Source organism: Malaclemys terrapin, chromosome 1, assembly GCF_027887155.1.
Source record: "Malaclemys terrapin pileata isolate rMalTer1 chromosome 1, rMalTer1.hap1, whole genome shotgun sequence".
NCBI lineage: Eukaryota > Metazoa > Chordata > Testudines > Emydidae > Malaclemys > Malaclemys terrapin.
In genome coordinates this window covers 139,578,361-139,591,538 of record NC_071505.1, presented here as the reverse complement: position 1 = coordinate 139,591,538, position 13,178 = coordinate 139,578,361, and the positions used below count along the sequence as shown (strand labels likewise).

Below are 13,178 nucleotides of genomic sequence, written 5' to 3'. Positions count from 1 at the left end.
TCCGGGGGCTCTGCATTTTAATTTAATTTTAAACGAAGCTTCTTAAACATTTTAAAAACCTTATTTACTTTACATACAACAATAGTTTATTTATATATTATAGACTTATAGAAAGAGACCTTCTAAAAGCGTTAACATGTATTACTGGCACGCAAAACCTTAAATTAGAGTGAATAAATGGAGACTCGGCACACCACTTCTGAAAGGTTGCCGACCCCTGAGCTAGAGGTTCCATCTTTTCATTAATTCCCAGTCCTGTTGTTGCTCATCCCTTTGCCCCAAGATTCTCACTGTACTATCTTCAGCCCTCACCTCTCCACTTCTGTCCCCTCCTTCTCATCATGCCACATATACACTAGTTATTAGGGCTATCGATTAATCACAGTTAACTTACACGATTAACTCAAAAAATGAATCTCAATTTAAAAAAATGAATTGTGATTAATCACAGTTTTAATCACTGTGTTAAACAATAAAATACCAATTGAAATTTATTAAAAATTGTGGATGTTTTTCTACATTTTCATATATATTGTATTCTGTGTTGTAATTGAAATCAAAGTGTATATTATTTTTTATTACAAATGTTTGCACTGTAAAAGTGATAAACAAAAGAAATAGTATTTTTCAATTCACCTCATACAAGAACTGTTGTGCAATCTCTTTGTCGTGAAAGTGCAACTTACAAATGTAGATTTTTTTTTGTCACATAACTGCACTCCAAAACAAAACAATGTAAAACTTCAGCGCCTACAAGTCCACTCAGTCCTACTTCTTGTTCAGCCAATCACTAAGACAAACAAGTTTGTTTACATTTACAGGCAATAATGCTGCCCTCTTCTTATTTACAATGTGACCAGAAAGTGAGAACAGTCATTTGCATGGCACTTTTGTAGCTGGCATTGCAAGGTATTTACATGCTAGATATGCTAAACATTAGTATTCCCCTTCATGCTTCTGCTACCATTCCAGAGGACATGCTTCCATGCTGATGACACTTGTTAAAAAAATAATGCATTAATTAAATTTGTGACTGAACTCCTTGGGGGAGAATTGTAGGTCCCCTGCTCTGTTTAAGAACACTTTACCTGCAGAGTTCACAAAATGCAAAGAAGATACCAATGTGAGATTTCTAAAGATAGTTAGAACACTCAACCCAAGGTTTAAGAATCTGAAGTGCCTTCCAAAATCTGAGGGATGAGGTGTGGAACATGCTTTCAGAAGTCTTAAAAGAGCAACTCTCCGATATGGAAACTTCAGAACCCGTACCACCAAAAAAGAGAATCAACCTTCTGCTGGTAGCATCTGGCTCAGGTAATGAAAATAAACATGCGTCGGTCCGCATTGCTTTGGATTGTTATCGAGCAGAACCCATCATCAGCATGGACATATGTCTCCTGGAATGGTGGTTGAAGCATGAAAGCACATATGAATCTTTAGCGCATCTGGCACATAAATATCTTGCAACGTCGGCTACAACAGTGCCATGAGAACGCCTGTTCTCACTTTCAGGTGATGTAAACAAGAAGCAGGCAGCATTATCTCCTGCATGTGTAAACAAACTTGTTTGTCTGAGCAATTGGATGAACAAGAAGTAGGACTGAGTGGACTTTCAGGTTCTAAAATTTTACATTGTTTTATTTTTGAATGCAGGTTTTTTTGTACATAATTCTACATTTATAAGTTCAACTTTCATGATAAAGAGATTGTACTGCAGTACTTGTTTTAGGTGAATTGAAAAAATACTATTTCTTTTGTTTTTTTTACAGTGCAAATACTTGTAATCAAACATAAATATAAAATGAGCAGTATACACTTTGTATTCTGTGCTGTAATTGAAATCAATATATTTGAAAATGTAGAAAACATCCCAAAATATTTAAATAAATGGTATTCTATCATTGTTTAACAGTACAATTAATCACGCGATTAATCCTGATTAATTTTTTTTATCACTTGACAGCCCTACTAATTATGCTTCAAAATAACATGAGTTCCACTCTTAGTGATGTTAGAAGGATGTGTGTTGTAGTGAGTGGACTGAGGTAGGGGAGGCCTGGCCTCTAGCATCTCAGTTGTCCATCCTTCTAAGAGGAGAGGTACTCTATCAATGAAAACAACAAGGAGTCTGGTGGCACCTTAAAGACTAACAGATTTATTTGGGCATAAGCTTTCGTGGGTAAAAACCTCACTTCTTCAGATGCATAGAGTGAAAGTTACAGATGCAGGCATTATATACTGACACATGGAGAGCAGGGAGTTACTTCGCAAGTGGAGAACCAGTGTTGACAGGGCCAATTCAATCAGGGTGGATGTAGTCCACTCCCAATAATAGATGAGGAGGTATCAATTCCAGGAGAGGAAAAGCTGCTTCTGTAATGAGCCAGCCACTCCCAGTCCCTATTCAAGCCCAGATTAATGGTGTTAAATTTGCAAATGAATTTTAGTTCTGCTGTTTCTCTTTGAAGTCTGTTTCTGAAGTTTTTTTGTTCAATGATAGTGACTTTTAAATCTGTAATAGAATGACCAGGGAGATTGAAGTGTTCACTTACTGGCTTATGTATGTTACCATTCCTGATGTCCGATTTGTGTCCATTTATTCTTTTGCGGAGGGACTGTCCGGTTTGGCCAATGTACATGGCAGAGGGGCATTGCTGGCACATGATGGCATATATAACATTAGTGGATGTGCAGGTGAATGAGCCCTTGATGGTGTGGCTGATGTGGTTGGGTCCTTTGATGGTGTCGCCAGAGTATGTCTGGGGACAGAGTAGGCAACGAAGTTTGCTACAGGGATTGGTTCCTGGGTTGGTGTTTCTGTGGTGTGGTGTGTAGTTGCTGGTGAGTATTTGCTTCAGGTTGGGGGGTTGTCTGTAAGCGAGGACTGGCCTGCCTCCCAAGGTCTGTGAGAGTGAGGGATCATTTTCCAGGATAGGTTGTAGATCTACCTGGTCATTCTATTACAGATTTAAAAGTCACTATCATTGAACAAACAAACTTCAGAAACAGACTTCAAAGAGAAACAGCAGAACTAAAATTTATTTGCAAATTTAATACCATTAATCTGGGTTTGAATAGGGACTGGGAGTGGCTGGCTCATTACAGAAGCAGCTTTTCCTCTCCTGGAATTGACACCTCCTCATCTATTATTGGGAGTGGACTACATCCACCCTGATTGAATTGGCCCTGTCAACACTGGTTCTCCACTTGCGAAGTAACTCCCTGCTCTCCATGTGTCAGAATATAATGCCTGCATCTGTAACTTTCACTCTATGCATCTGAAGAAGTGAGGTTTTTACCCACGAAAGCTTATGCCCAAATAAATCTGTTAGTCTTTAAGGTGCCATCAGACTCCTTGTTGTTTTTGTAGATACAGACTAACACGGCTACCCCCTGATACTCTATCAATGAGTCATTCTCTAGCTAACAGTTCCGAAGGAAACCACACATTCACAGAGGCAAACACTTCACATTTTGAGTGCCTAAAGTTAGACACCTACATCCATATTTAGGCCTTCTTTTCAGAGGTACCAAGCATCGGCAGTTCCCATTGACTTCTATGGAAGTTGTAGCTGCTCAGCATCTCTGTAAATCAGGTCACTTATTTAGGTGCCTAAATACAGTTGTAATTTGAATTCATGTTTGATTTTTTTTTAATGACCAAGTCTCTAAACCCTTCAGATCTATACATATTTAAGTCACTGAAGCGTCTCAACTCTCTCCTTTTCAGGCCTCTGCTCACACCTCTGGTTCTGGAGACGGGTTGCTGGAATTTTGATTGCTGTTTCTGCGATTGTCCTCTTGATGTGGTTTAGCTTGCGTAAGTGCATTTAAGACAAACTGATGTTGGAAAGGCAAAACAATATATTTCCTTTCCTCCTTCCCACCTCAGAGCCTTCTGGCTGCTATGAGGATGGGAGAGATCTACTATTTATCCCCCTCTCCATCCTCCCAACCCACTAGCTGCTCTGATGGAGGAGAAGGGTGTCTTTACCTTTCCCCCAGGCTTCTGTTTTTGGGTCCTCTCAGACAGTAGCCCAAACGTGTAACCCTTTCTTGACTGTATTCAGTCAACACACTTAAAATCTCTACACCTGCATATGTAGTGCAAATCTTGCCCAGAGCAACAAGCTGTGCGTTTCACCCTGGTCACTGTGACATCCTCCCACCTCCGCCGTGGTACAACATGGACTATGGGACTGCTGTGCCCCCTTTAACTCTCTGGCTCAGGATACCTCTCACACTGCTCTGCTAGTGATAACCAGCCCCTTCAGGCTTTGCTCTCACACAGCCATTAGCATGTGAAGGCACACCCAATGTTGTATGCAGGCTCTCACAGCCTCTCATAAACTATCCACAGGGAGACACCGGTAAATCCCCGCAGCCTTGCACCCCAGTAATGTACCATCTTACACTGCTCAAGGCTTCCTTGGACAGTACAAGCTCATAAGTCCGTCATTTTATCAAAGAACATTAATATGCACCAGCCCTTGTTAACCTGAGCTGAGATTCCATAAGCATTTCAATCAAAAATACACTGGTTGAGATAAAACATTAAACAAGTTTATTAACTACAGACAGATTTTAAGTGATTAAGTGTTAGGTGTAGAGGTCAGAGTTGGTTACATAAGAAATAAAAGGTAAAATCCTAAACTTTATCAGACTAAGCAAGATTTGAATCAAACAGTTTTTCACACCTTACTGGATGTTGCAGGCAGAATACAGTTCACACTAACTAGAAAGCTTAGTTAGGACCATCCTTTCTCCCAAGTTCTAGGAGGCTTCCCTTTTTCTTCCAAACGATCTTGCTTCTAGGTGTTGAGATGGGAGAGGAGAGAGTTGGTCTGATGATGTCATTGTTCCTGAGTTTATACTATTCTCCAGGTGCCTGGAAAAGTACTGGCTCAAACATGGAGTCTTGGATCACATGTCCTGACGTGCCTTGTTGAGTCAGCGGTTATTCATTGCCTATGTACTCTTTGAGGAGTCATCAGGAGGGGCCCACTGGGAGAGTAGATTCTCATTAATGGGCCATCAACACATTGCTGGCTAGTACTGATGAAAATCTGTCTTGTGGGTGTTAGTTGCTCCTTTCTTGCCACTGAAAGGCTAGCTGTGGGTGTTTCTCAAACTCACAACATATTTCAGTAACAAACATAGCAAAACTTCATAACTTCACATACAATGTTAATACATACAATTCAACAGGATAGTAAACAGATCATGACTTTTCAAATAATACTTCACAAGGCATACTTATCACAAAACATATCATATTCATATAACCGTGGCAAATAAGGGGGTACCAGGGTGCTATTTTGAGATACAGTGCTTCACTCTGCTGCTTAGAGCTTTCACAGGCATGTGCAGAGCAAAATTGACCTGGTTCATGTCAGTTCCACTGCTGCTCTCATGTCTTTGAATAAAAACAGTGTAAACTGATCAGGCTGGTCAGTTTGTTGCTGTACTTCAGCTTGGCAAAGGTCTGAGGAGCAGCAGAGGCACTGAAACTGTCTGTCAACAGACTTAGGAAGACAGCACTGTATTGGTTACACTTGGTTCCAGTTTGGAAAGTTTCCTGGCTTCAGAGAGTCTGATTCACCATTTTGTGTCAAGCTAGGTTTATGTCTGCTCTGTGTTGCTGTATCAGTGCAAATCACCAAGGATACCAGTGAATCAGGCCTTTAATGAAAACTTAGGTTCAGCAGAAGTTGATGGTACTTTCCTGGGAAAGTTTCCTATGCATTCTTAGTGACCAGACAAATGGACTTTTCAAGCTCACTCAAAGCATTTCATCTTCAAACTGCTTAGCTACTGTTTACTCTTGGTAAATATTATAATTCCTAGTTTATAGATGGAGAAACTGAGGCAGAGTTGTCAAGTGACTTGCTCAAGGTCACACAGTAAATCAGTGGCTCGGACAGATTGGAACTTGAGCTCTTGGCTCCCAGTCTTGTCTTCAATTTACTAGACTGCATCTAATTTTCCACTTTTCCCCATCACTGTGTCTAACTAGTAATAAAGGCCCAGATCCTCAAAGGCCCAGATTTAGGCTTCCAACTTCCATTAATTTCAGTAGAAGTTAGGGGCCTAAATACCTTTGTGAAACTGGGCAAACGTGCCTGTATTGCTGTGCAAAATTTGATACTATTTCTAATCTGATATTAAATTTTTAGCTAAACAGCATCAATGCTTCTCGTCAATTTTTAAATTAGAACTGTCTTTAATTTAAATAGAGTGCTTTACAAGCTCTGTCTTTAATAAGACCATTAAAAAAAATAATACCAGTCCTGGTATTTAACAAAACAGCCCAAAAATTATTCTCCTTGTCTTCTCAGGTCCTCCTAACCTGCTTGTGGTGCCATATTCTAAGTAAATAAATTGCTGCTTCATCATGTAGGTCATTGAAAGGTTTGCAAAGTTCATAAGAACTGTTTAGAATTAAGGTTAACTTCAGCTCAATCCTACATACTTAACTGCATTAAGAGAATGTTATTGAGGTTGCAAAGTCAAGCACTCAAAAGTCAGTAAATGCCAGTATTATGATTGTCTGTACAACTTAATTCTGCCATCTTCTGCATATATATTATGATACAGTGTTTAATGATGTGATCACATACTATTTTTTCCCTGGGACCCCAGCCTCATTCAGTGTCCAGTATGGTTGGTGTGCAGGTAGTGAGGCAGCTGTTCAATATTTTTATTCTCATTATTTAGTTATTAGTGTACACTATCCAAAGCCTGCAGTGAATAAAACATTATTCATTTCCTGGTAGTCTGTAGTTGAGCACTTGTCACTGTACTATCTGAGGACCTCACAAACATTGAGAAATTTCTCTCTACAGTGAGGTAGAAGGGCATTATGATCTCCATTTTACAGATGGGGGAATTGAGACAGACTTGCCTGAGACCACACAGTGTATCAGTGGCAGAACCAGACTTAAAATTTAGGACCACTTCACTCCCAGCCTTGTTTTCATTCCTTCAGCTCATGCTGCCTTACTGTCAAGCATCCACTGACTTTAATTGCAGTTATGGGTGCTCAGCACTTCTGCAAATCAGACCTCAAGTGTCTTGGTTGGGTACCCAGAAAATTAGAAACATGTCATTAATAGCCACCTGCAAAATTTTTGGTTTAAGTGCCTTGTTCAGCATCACATAAGAATCCCATGGCAGAGCCAAAGATAGAAATGAGTTTGCCTGTTTGGCATTCACCTGCTTTACCTATAATACCATCCTCTCCACACATTTTCTAACTTCTAGAGCAAGTGTGGCAGGGATCCTACATGCAGCCTAATTTACTACACAACCCTGATTCGTTTTCTGACCATTATCCATCCATTGCACTGAAGAAGACAGGGACCTGTAAAAAAAAAGAGTATGTGATCGTGTAATTAAAAATTGTAGCATGATGCATATGCACAAGAGGCTCAAATTAAGGTTATACGGGCCACCTAAGTTCTGGCATTTTCTAGGTTTTCAGTGCTTTCCTTTTGCAACCTAAATAATGTTCTTTTAACATAGACTTAAGGTCAGAAGGGATCATCATGATAATCTAGTCTGACCTCCTCCACATCGCAGGCCACAGAACCTCACCCATCCACTCCTTGAATAGACCCCTAATCTCTGACTGAGTTACTGTTATCATCAAATCATGATTTAAAGACTTAAAGTTACAGAGAATCCACCATTTACACTAGTTTAAACCTCACTGAAAGTCAGTGGGACTTAGCCTTTTAAAATAGTGGGTTCTTTTAAAAGTGATTTTAATGGGAGTTAGGCACCCAACCTGTTTAGGTGATTTTGAAAAGATCACTGTAAGTGCCAAAGTCAATTTGAACATTTTATTCAATGTGTTTATCTCACAATCTCAAACCCCTTCCCATGCCCCAAAGCCTCAAACATTCTTCACTCAGCTGTCTGCCCTCCCATGTCCTGCCAACTTTTAGCTGTGTATTTTCAATACAGAAATTTACAGCCCATTGTCACTTGATAATTTAGGGAGAAAGTAAAATAAATTAAATTTAATATTTTAAATAATTAACAGAAGATACTGTATTGCATTGTTCAGTTTAATCTTTAATTCAGTACAAGCTTCCATTTTTTAATATACTAGAAGTTGCAGCAGAATTTCCCAGGTTGTTGTAGTGGTATCACAGACACCAAAGTGCCTTGCCACAGAATTTAGGACCAGCTTGCTGTGGAGTTCTTAGGGAATAGTGAATAAAACACACAGTCCTATGTATTTGCTATGTACTAGGATAGTAATATTCACTTCATTTCAAATATAGGTCTTCCCAGATTGCCTCACCAGGAGCCATGCCATGATGACTGGCTATACTACAGAAAGAAATGTTATTACCTCTCAGAAGATCAAGCAGACTGGGACTCCAGTCAGAGCTTCTGCTCTGCACATGGGGCTTCTCTTGCTGTGATTGAAAGCCAACAAGAAATGGTAAGATTTCCATCCTTCTGATACAGCATCCCTTCTCTCACACCAATGATTCCTGTAATGTTATCACTCTTCCCCCTTCCTCCCCCACCCCCCACACACATACACCCTGGAATATCAGAATATGCTGGAATCCAACATAGCATGTGACAGAGCTGCTTGTCACTAACAGAGAAGTCAAATCACAAACATCGTGTTCAGTGATATATAAGTTGATTCCATTAGCATCCATAACAGAAGCCCATTCATGTTCTGAGATGGGGTGGAAGGAGTTTTCAGAAATTAAAACTGCAAAGTGGGCATGGATTAAAAGTAAACATCAAAGGAAATAAAAATTTGAGATGGACTTTTTTGTGTTTCTTTTTTAATGAACAAAAAGGCCTAAATGTTGTTTTTTTAATAATAATTTTTGGCTTATTAGAAATGTAGGGTCTCATCCTGTACTCCTAAAGTCAATGGGAGGTTTGCAATTTGACTTCAGTGAGTGCAGGATCCGAATTTAGATCTGATCTACCCAGAAAGAAAATAGAATGAAATGGTGAAATGATATCATCAAAATCAAGAATGAAAATTGAACAATTGGGAAGGTAAGGGATATTTGTTCTGTATTTCTCAACTTTTATGCTGGTGTAACTTTACTGAAATCAGTGGAGTTATCCTGGCATAAAACTCCAGCAGGACAATGGTGAATCAGGTCCAGTGTACTTAAACATTTTAATCTCTTAATCTAAATATGTATTTACTTAGATTTCTCCTAGTCTCATCCCTCACCACTATTAGTTAAGTGAAGTCATTGCGCTGAAATATTTTGCTGTCCTTCAGAGCATTGTATTATCTGTTATCCATGATACACAACTGATGATATTAATGATCTGTGCACTTTTGCAACTGCAGGGGTAGCGGAGCATGAGGTGAGGTGGGGTGAGGATATACTAGTGTCATTGTAGTGGTTTCTTTCTGACTGGCTGAAGTTATATTTTGGTCTGCTCTGATCAGTGACCAAGGCTCTGTCTGTCCAACAACATGGCTGACTGGCTCATCCTCCATTGACTATAGTTAGTGACCTCTCTGTGCTTTTAGAGTTGTTTCTTGCAATGAAATTTAGCAATAGAGCAGTAGCGATCTAATCAAGAAAACACATTGGGCTTGATTGTCCACTGCCTTGTACCTTGTGTGGCTATTTAGATCTGTGCAAAGATGAGTAAAACCCTCCCTATTCAGAATGGTGTCATTTGACACCCACTTGGTCAGGCAAAAATGACAACACAAGGTGCAGGGCTGGGGAGAATCAGACCCCCGGTATCTGTCTGTAAAATAAAGGCAGGAACCCGTTTTCAGAGCGGAAACTCTTCCATACTGAATGGATTCAGAAAAGATGCACTTCCCAGCATGGAAATTCATTTCTGACATATGTTTTGTCTAGAATTTCATAATGAATCGAATGCGCACAAGAGACTCTTGGATTGGGCTGCGCAAGAAAGGAGCCAAGTTCTACTGGGTGAATGGAGAGACACTTAATACGAGTCTGTGAGTTGTCTTTCAAATGTGCTATGTAAGAGGAGATTAAGGAAAGTGAGAAATTAAGGGCTTGTCTACACACAAAAGTTGTTCTGCTTTACCTTTACCATCTAAAGTGGAACCCGTTCCTCCCCACCCCCGAGTGTGGACATAGTTATACTGGTATAAATGTTCTTAGGGGAAGAGGAATAAGCTATACTAGTAAAAATCGCCTTTATACTGATGTAACTGTGTCCACACTAGGAAGGCTATATTGGCATAACAATTTCAGTAAAAATATCAGGTTTCAGAGTAAAAATTTTAGTAAAAATATCACGTCCCTAACTGAACTAATTGTACCAATAAACCCGTGTATAGACCTGGCCTAATGCTGTTGTCCTTCACAGAAGCTGGGGCTATTGTCCCCCTGAACTATTATTTTCCTTTGTTCATTAGGAGAGAGCTCAGCTTCTTTTTAGTTAGTTAGAGAAGGAGGAGAGAAGAATTAGATATTGAAATTGTTGCTGTGTGTATGGAAACAGTAAAGTCAAGAGACTGGCCCACTTTCTACTCTGTTACATCAATGCTGATCTGAAAGTACTTCATTAACTGCAATGGAGTTACTTCAGATTTACACCAGCTTAAATGAGATCAGATCTGGATCAATCTGTTTTATTTAATCTTGTTGCCTGCCTTTTATTTGACTATATGCACATTATGCTGTTACAGTCATGATTACAATACATTGTATGTATAAATTTGCACCTTATGTGAGGAGAAATTGACAGTAGTAATTTTAGTGGGTAAGATTGTTCCCTAAACAGGAATTACCTATGCAATAGATTAAACTCCATGAGGTTACCCTATATGTAAATCATCTAGGATCCAGAGGTCCTGTACTCTTTTAATAGCTCTCTGTAGTATAGCGCTATATTGATAAGGGCTCCAAAACTAGTAGATGTCCCCAGAAGCCCCACTAAAGATTGGTTCCCAGTGTGACCTGGGGAAATGCCTGAGGCAGCATTAATTTAGACGATTTTCTCCACCAAGTTGGTGGCCACCTCCACCTCTACCCCTCAAAGACCTAGCAGAGGAGGCTTTTCTGAAGTCTGGAAATGAGGAGACCTATGCTACAGGTGGGACTTCCCCTTTCTGTGGATTCCTCACAAAGATTTTGCTGGGATTTTGTCCTCTCCATCCATGAAGATGGTCTGGGCCATTCTTTCATATCGAAATACCATTTTAGATTTTGAACTGCCTTGCACATTCCAAACAGACAAGCAGCTCCAGTAACCTAGCATCCAGTTGTGACTAAAGTAACCTTCTTTAGAAAGGGTGTCACAATAGGCCAGGGGTAGGCAACCTATGGCACGTGTGCCAAAGGCGGCATGCGAGCTGATTTTTCAGTGGAACTCACACTGCCCGGGTCCTGGCCACCGGTCTGGAGGGCTCTGCATTTTAATTTAATTTTAAATGAAGCTTCTTAAACATTTTAAAAACCTTATTTACTTTACATACAACAATAGTTTAGTTATATATTATAGACTTATAGAAAGAGACCTTCTAAAAATCTATGACTGGCACGCAAAACCTTAAATCAGAGTGAATAAATGAAGACTTGGCACATCACTTCTGAAAGGTTGCCGACCCCTGCACTAGGCAATAGTGGGAGTTTTCCATATACAAGAGTGTCACATGGTAGGCTCCATTTCTCCATGTGTTTTGCTTTGCAAACAGCCCCCACACACTCCTCTCTAAGTCCAGCACCATGTGCTTATAATGTTTTATACCCATGCATGGTCTCCATAGCATAAGGCTTTCCCCAAGTTTCTACTTACTCCCTAGGCACAGGATGAGAGGAGGAGGGTGAGCTCACCTTTCTGAGCTCCTGGGCTTCTTTGCTCTTCCTTCCAGCCTCCTGTCCCATCCTGTCTCCGTTTTAACTGCCTCAGCTGATGAGCTGAATCCCCTTGTTAACTGGTTGATCACCCAGTCTTTAATCAGTTATCTCCCATTTGAGCCCAGGCAGGCAGGCTTACAGAGTGGTGAGTCAGCCTTAGGCTACTCCTGTTCTGACCCACAGAGTGATGGACAAAGCAACACATTTATTCCTCCTGAATCAGACAAATGTCAAATGGTTCCTTAAAATGTGTTCTCTGGGGCTTCGTCAGCTCTAGTTTTAAATGACATAAGCAATGAAGCATTGATCGTTTATTTCAGAATTTCTACCTTAATTCCTATTTTCTTATGGTTTTTCAGATTTCCTGTACACCTATCAGGTCATGAAGAATGTGCCCACACAGATTCAATCTCCATTTCTACATCAGAGTGCAGGTTACTCAGGAATTGGCTCTGCAGTGTGGGTCTGCCTCAGTCCAGCACACTTTCTCCATAGAACACAGCTTGATGTGTAAATCCATGGACTTTCTTCACATGTGGATCACTAGCCTGTAGTCCACAATATCTGAACATTTTGAAATTCAGGATCACAGTAGCAGCAGAGAAAACAAAGCCATTGTGGGAGGGTTCATGAATGCACATCTTCAGTACCAGCTGGATACTGATAAATAGAGCAATCATCCCTACATGGAGAAGAGTGATAATTCCTACGGGAAGCTGGTAGGGTCCGGGGAAAGCTTTGGCTGATATAGTGATAGCAATTGTAGCAGACTTCAGTGAGTGGACAGGACATTGACAGGCTGACAACTCAAGAACAGATGACAGATTTCATTTCCATAGGCCTTATCACCATTTAGGTGAAGGGTAAGCTTGAGTCGTTTCAGCCCAAGGGATATATTTACCCCCAGAAAACAAACATTTGAGAACAAACATAGCTAAGCACTGCTGTTATGATATTACTGTAAAATTTGCCAGGAAAACCTTGGCTGAACCAGTTGCTTGTTCTTGTTACACCCTTCAAATGTAAACAATTGCTAGTTCAGAAAAAAAACAAAACTGTGCTCTGTCTCTGTCTGATTTCAGCACTGAAACAGAACAAAGTGTTTGACTTAACCATTTTAAACTTATTTATTAGAATATGTGTGTGAGCCAAATTCTCCTTTTAGTGAAACCAGTGTAAATCCAGAATCATTCCACTGCATAAGCAGGAATGGTGTCCCTAGCCTCTGTTTACCAAGAGCTGGGATTGGGTGACAGGGCATGGATCACTTGATGATAACCCGTCTGTTCATTCCCTTTGGGTCACTTGCCATTGGCCAGTGTCAGAGGA

At 40.2% G+C, this 13,178-nt stretch overlaps 1 protein-coding gene across 1 annotated transcript; it reads left to right on the top strand.

Moving 5' to 3' along the window:
- The first annotated feature begins 1,247 nt into the window (after positions 1–1,247).
- On the top strand, positions 1,248–12,344 carry LOC128832864 (C-type lectin domain family 2 member L-like). The gene is made up of 5 exons (XM_054020587.1): positions 1,248–1,314; positions 3,731–3,820; positions 8,292–8,455; positions 9,876–9,979; positions 12,209–12,344. The coding sequence occupies exons 1-5, from the start codon at positions 1,248–1,250 to the stop codon at positions 12,342–12,344; spliced, it is 561 nt and encodes a 186-aa protein (XP_053876562.1).
- The last annotated feature ends 834 nt before the right edge of the window (positions 12,345–13,178 follow it).

What these genes read in the sequence shown, in the direction of transcription:
- LOC128832864 (XM_054020587.1), top strand. Translation starts at nt 1,248, where the DNA reads ATGGAAACTTCAGAACCCGTACCACCAAAAAAGAGAATCAACCTTCTG. An exon ending in GCTGGTAGCATCTGGCTCAG is followed by an intron (nt 1,315 to 3,730) that starts GTAATGAAAATA and finishes TCTCCTTTTCAG; the next exon opens with GCCTCTGCTCACACCTCTGG. An exon ending in CTTGATGTGGTTTAGCTTGC is followed by an intron (nt 3,821 to 8,291) that starts GTAAGTGCATTT and finishes TTTCAAATATAG; the next exon opens with GTCTTCCCAGATTGCCTCAC.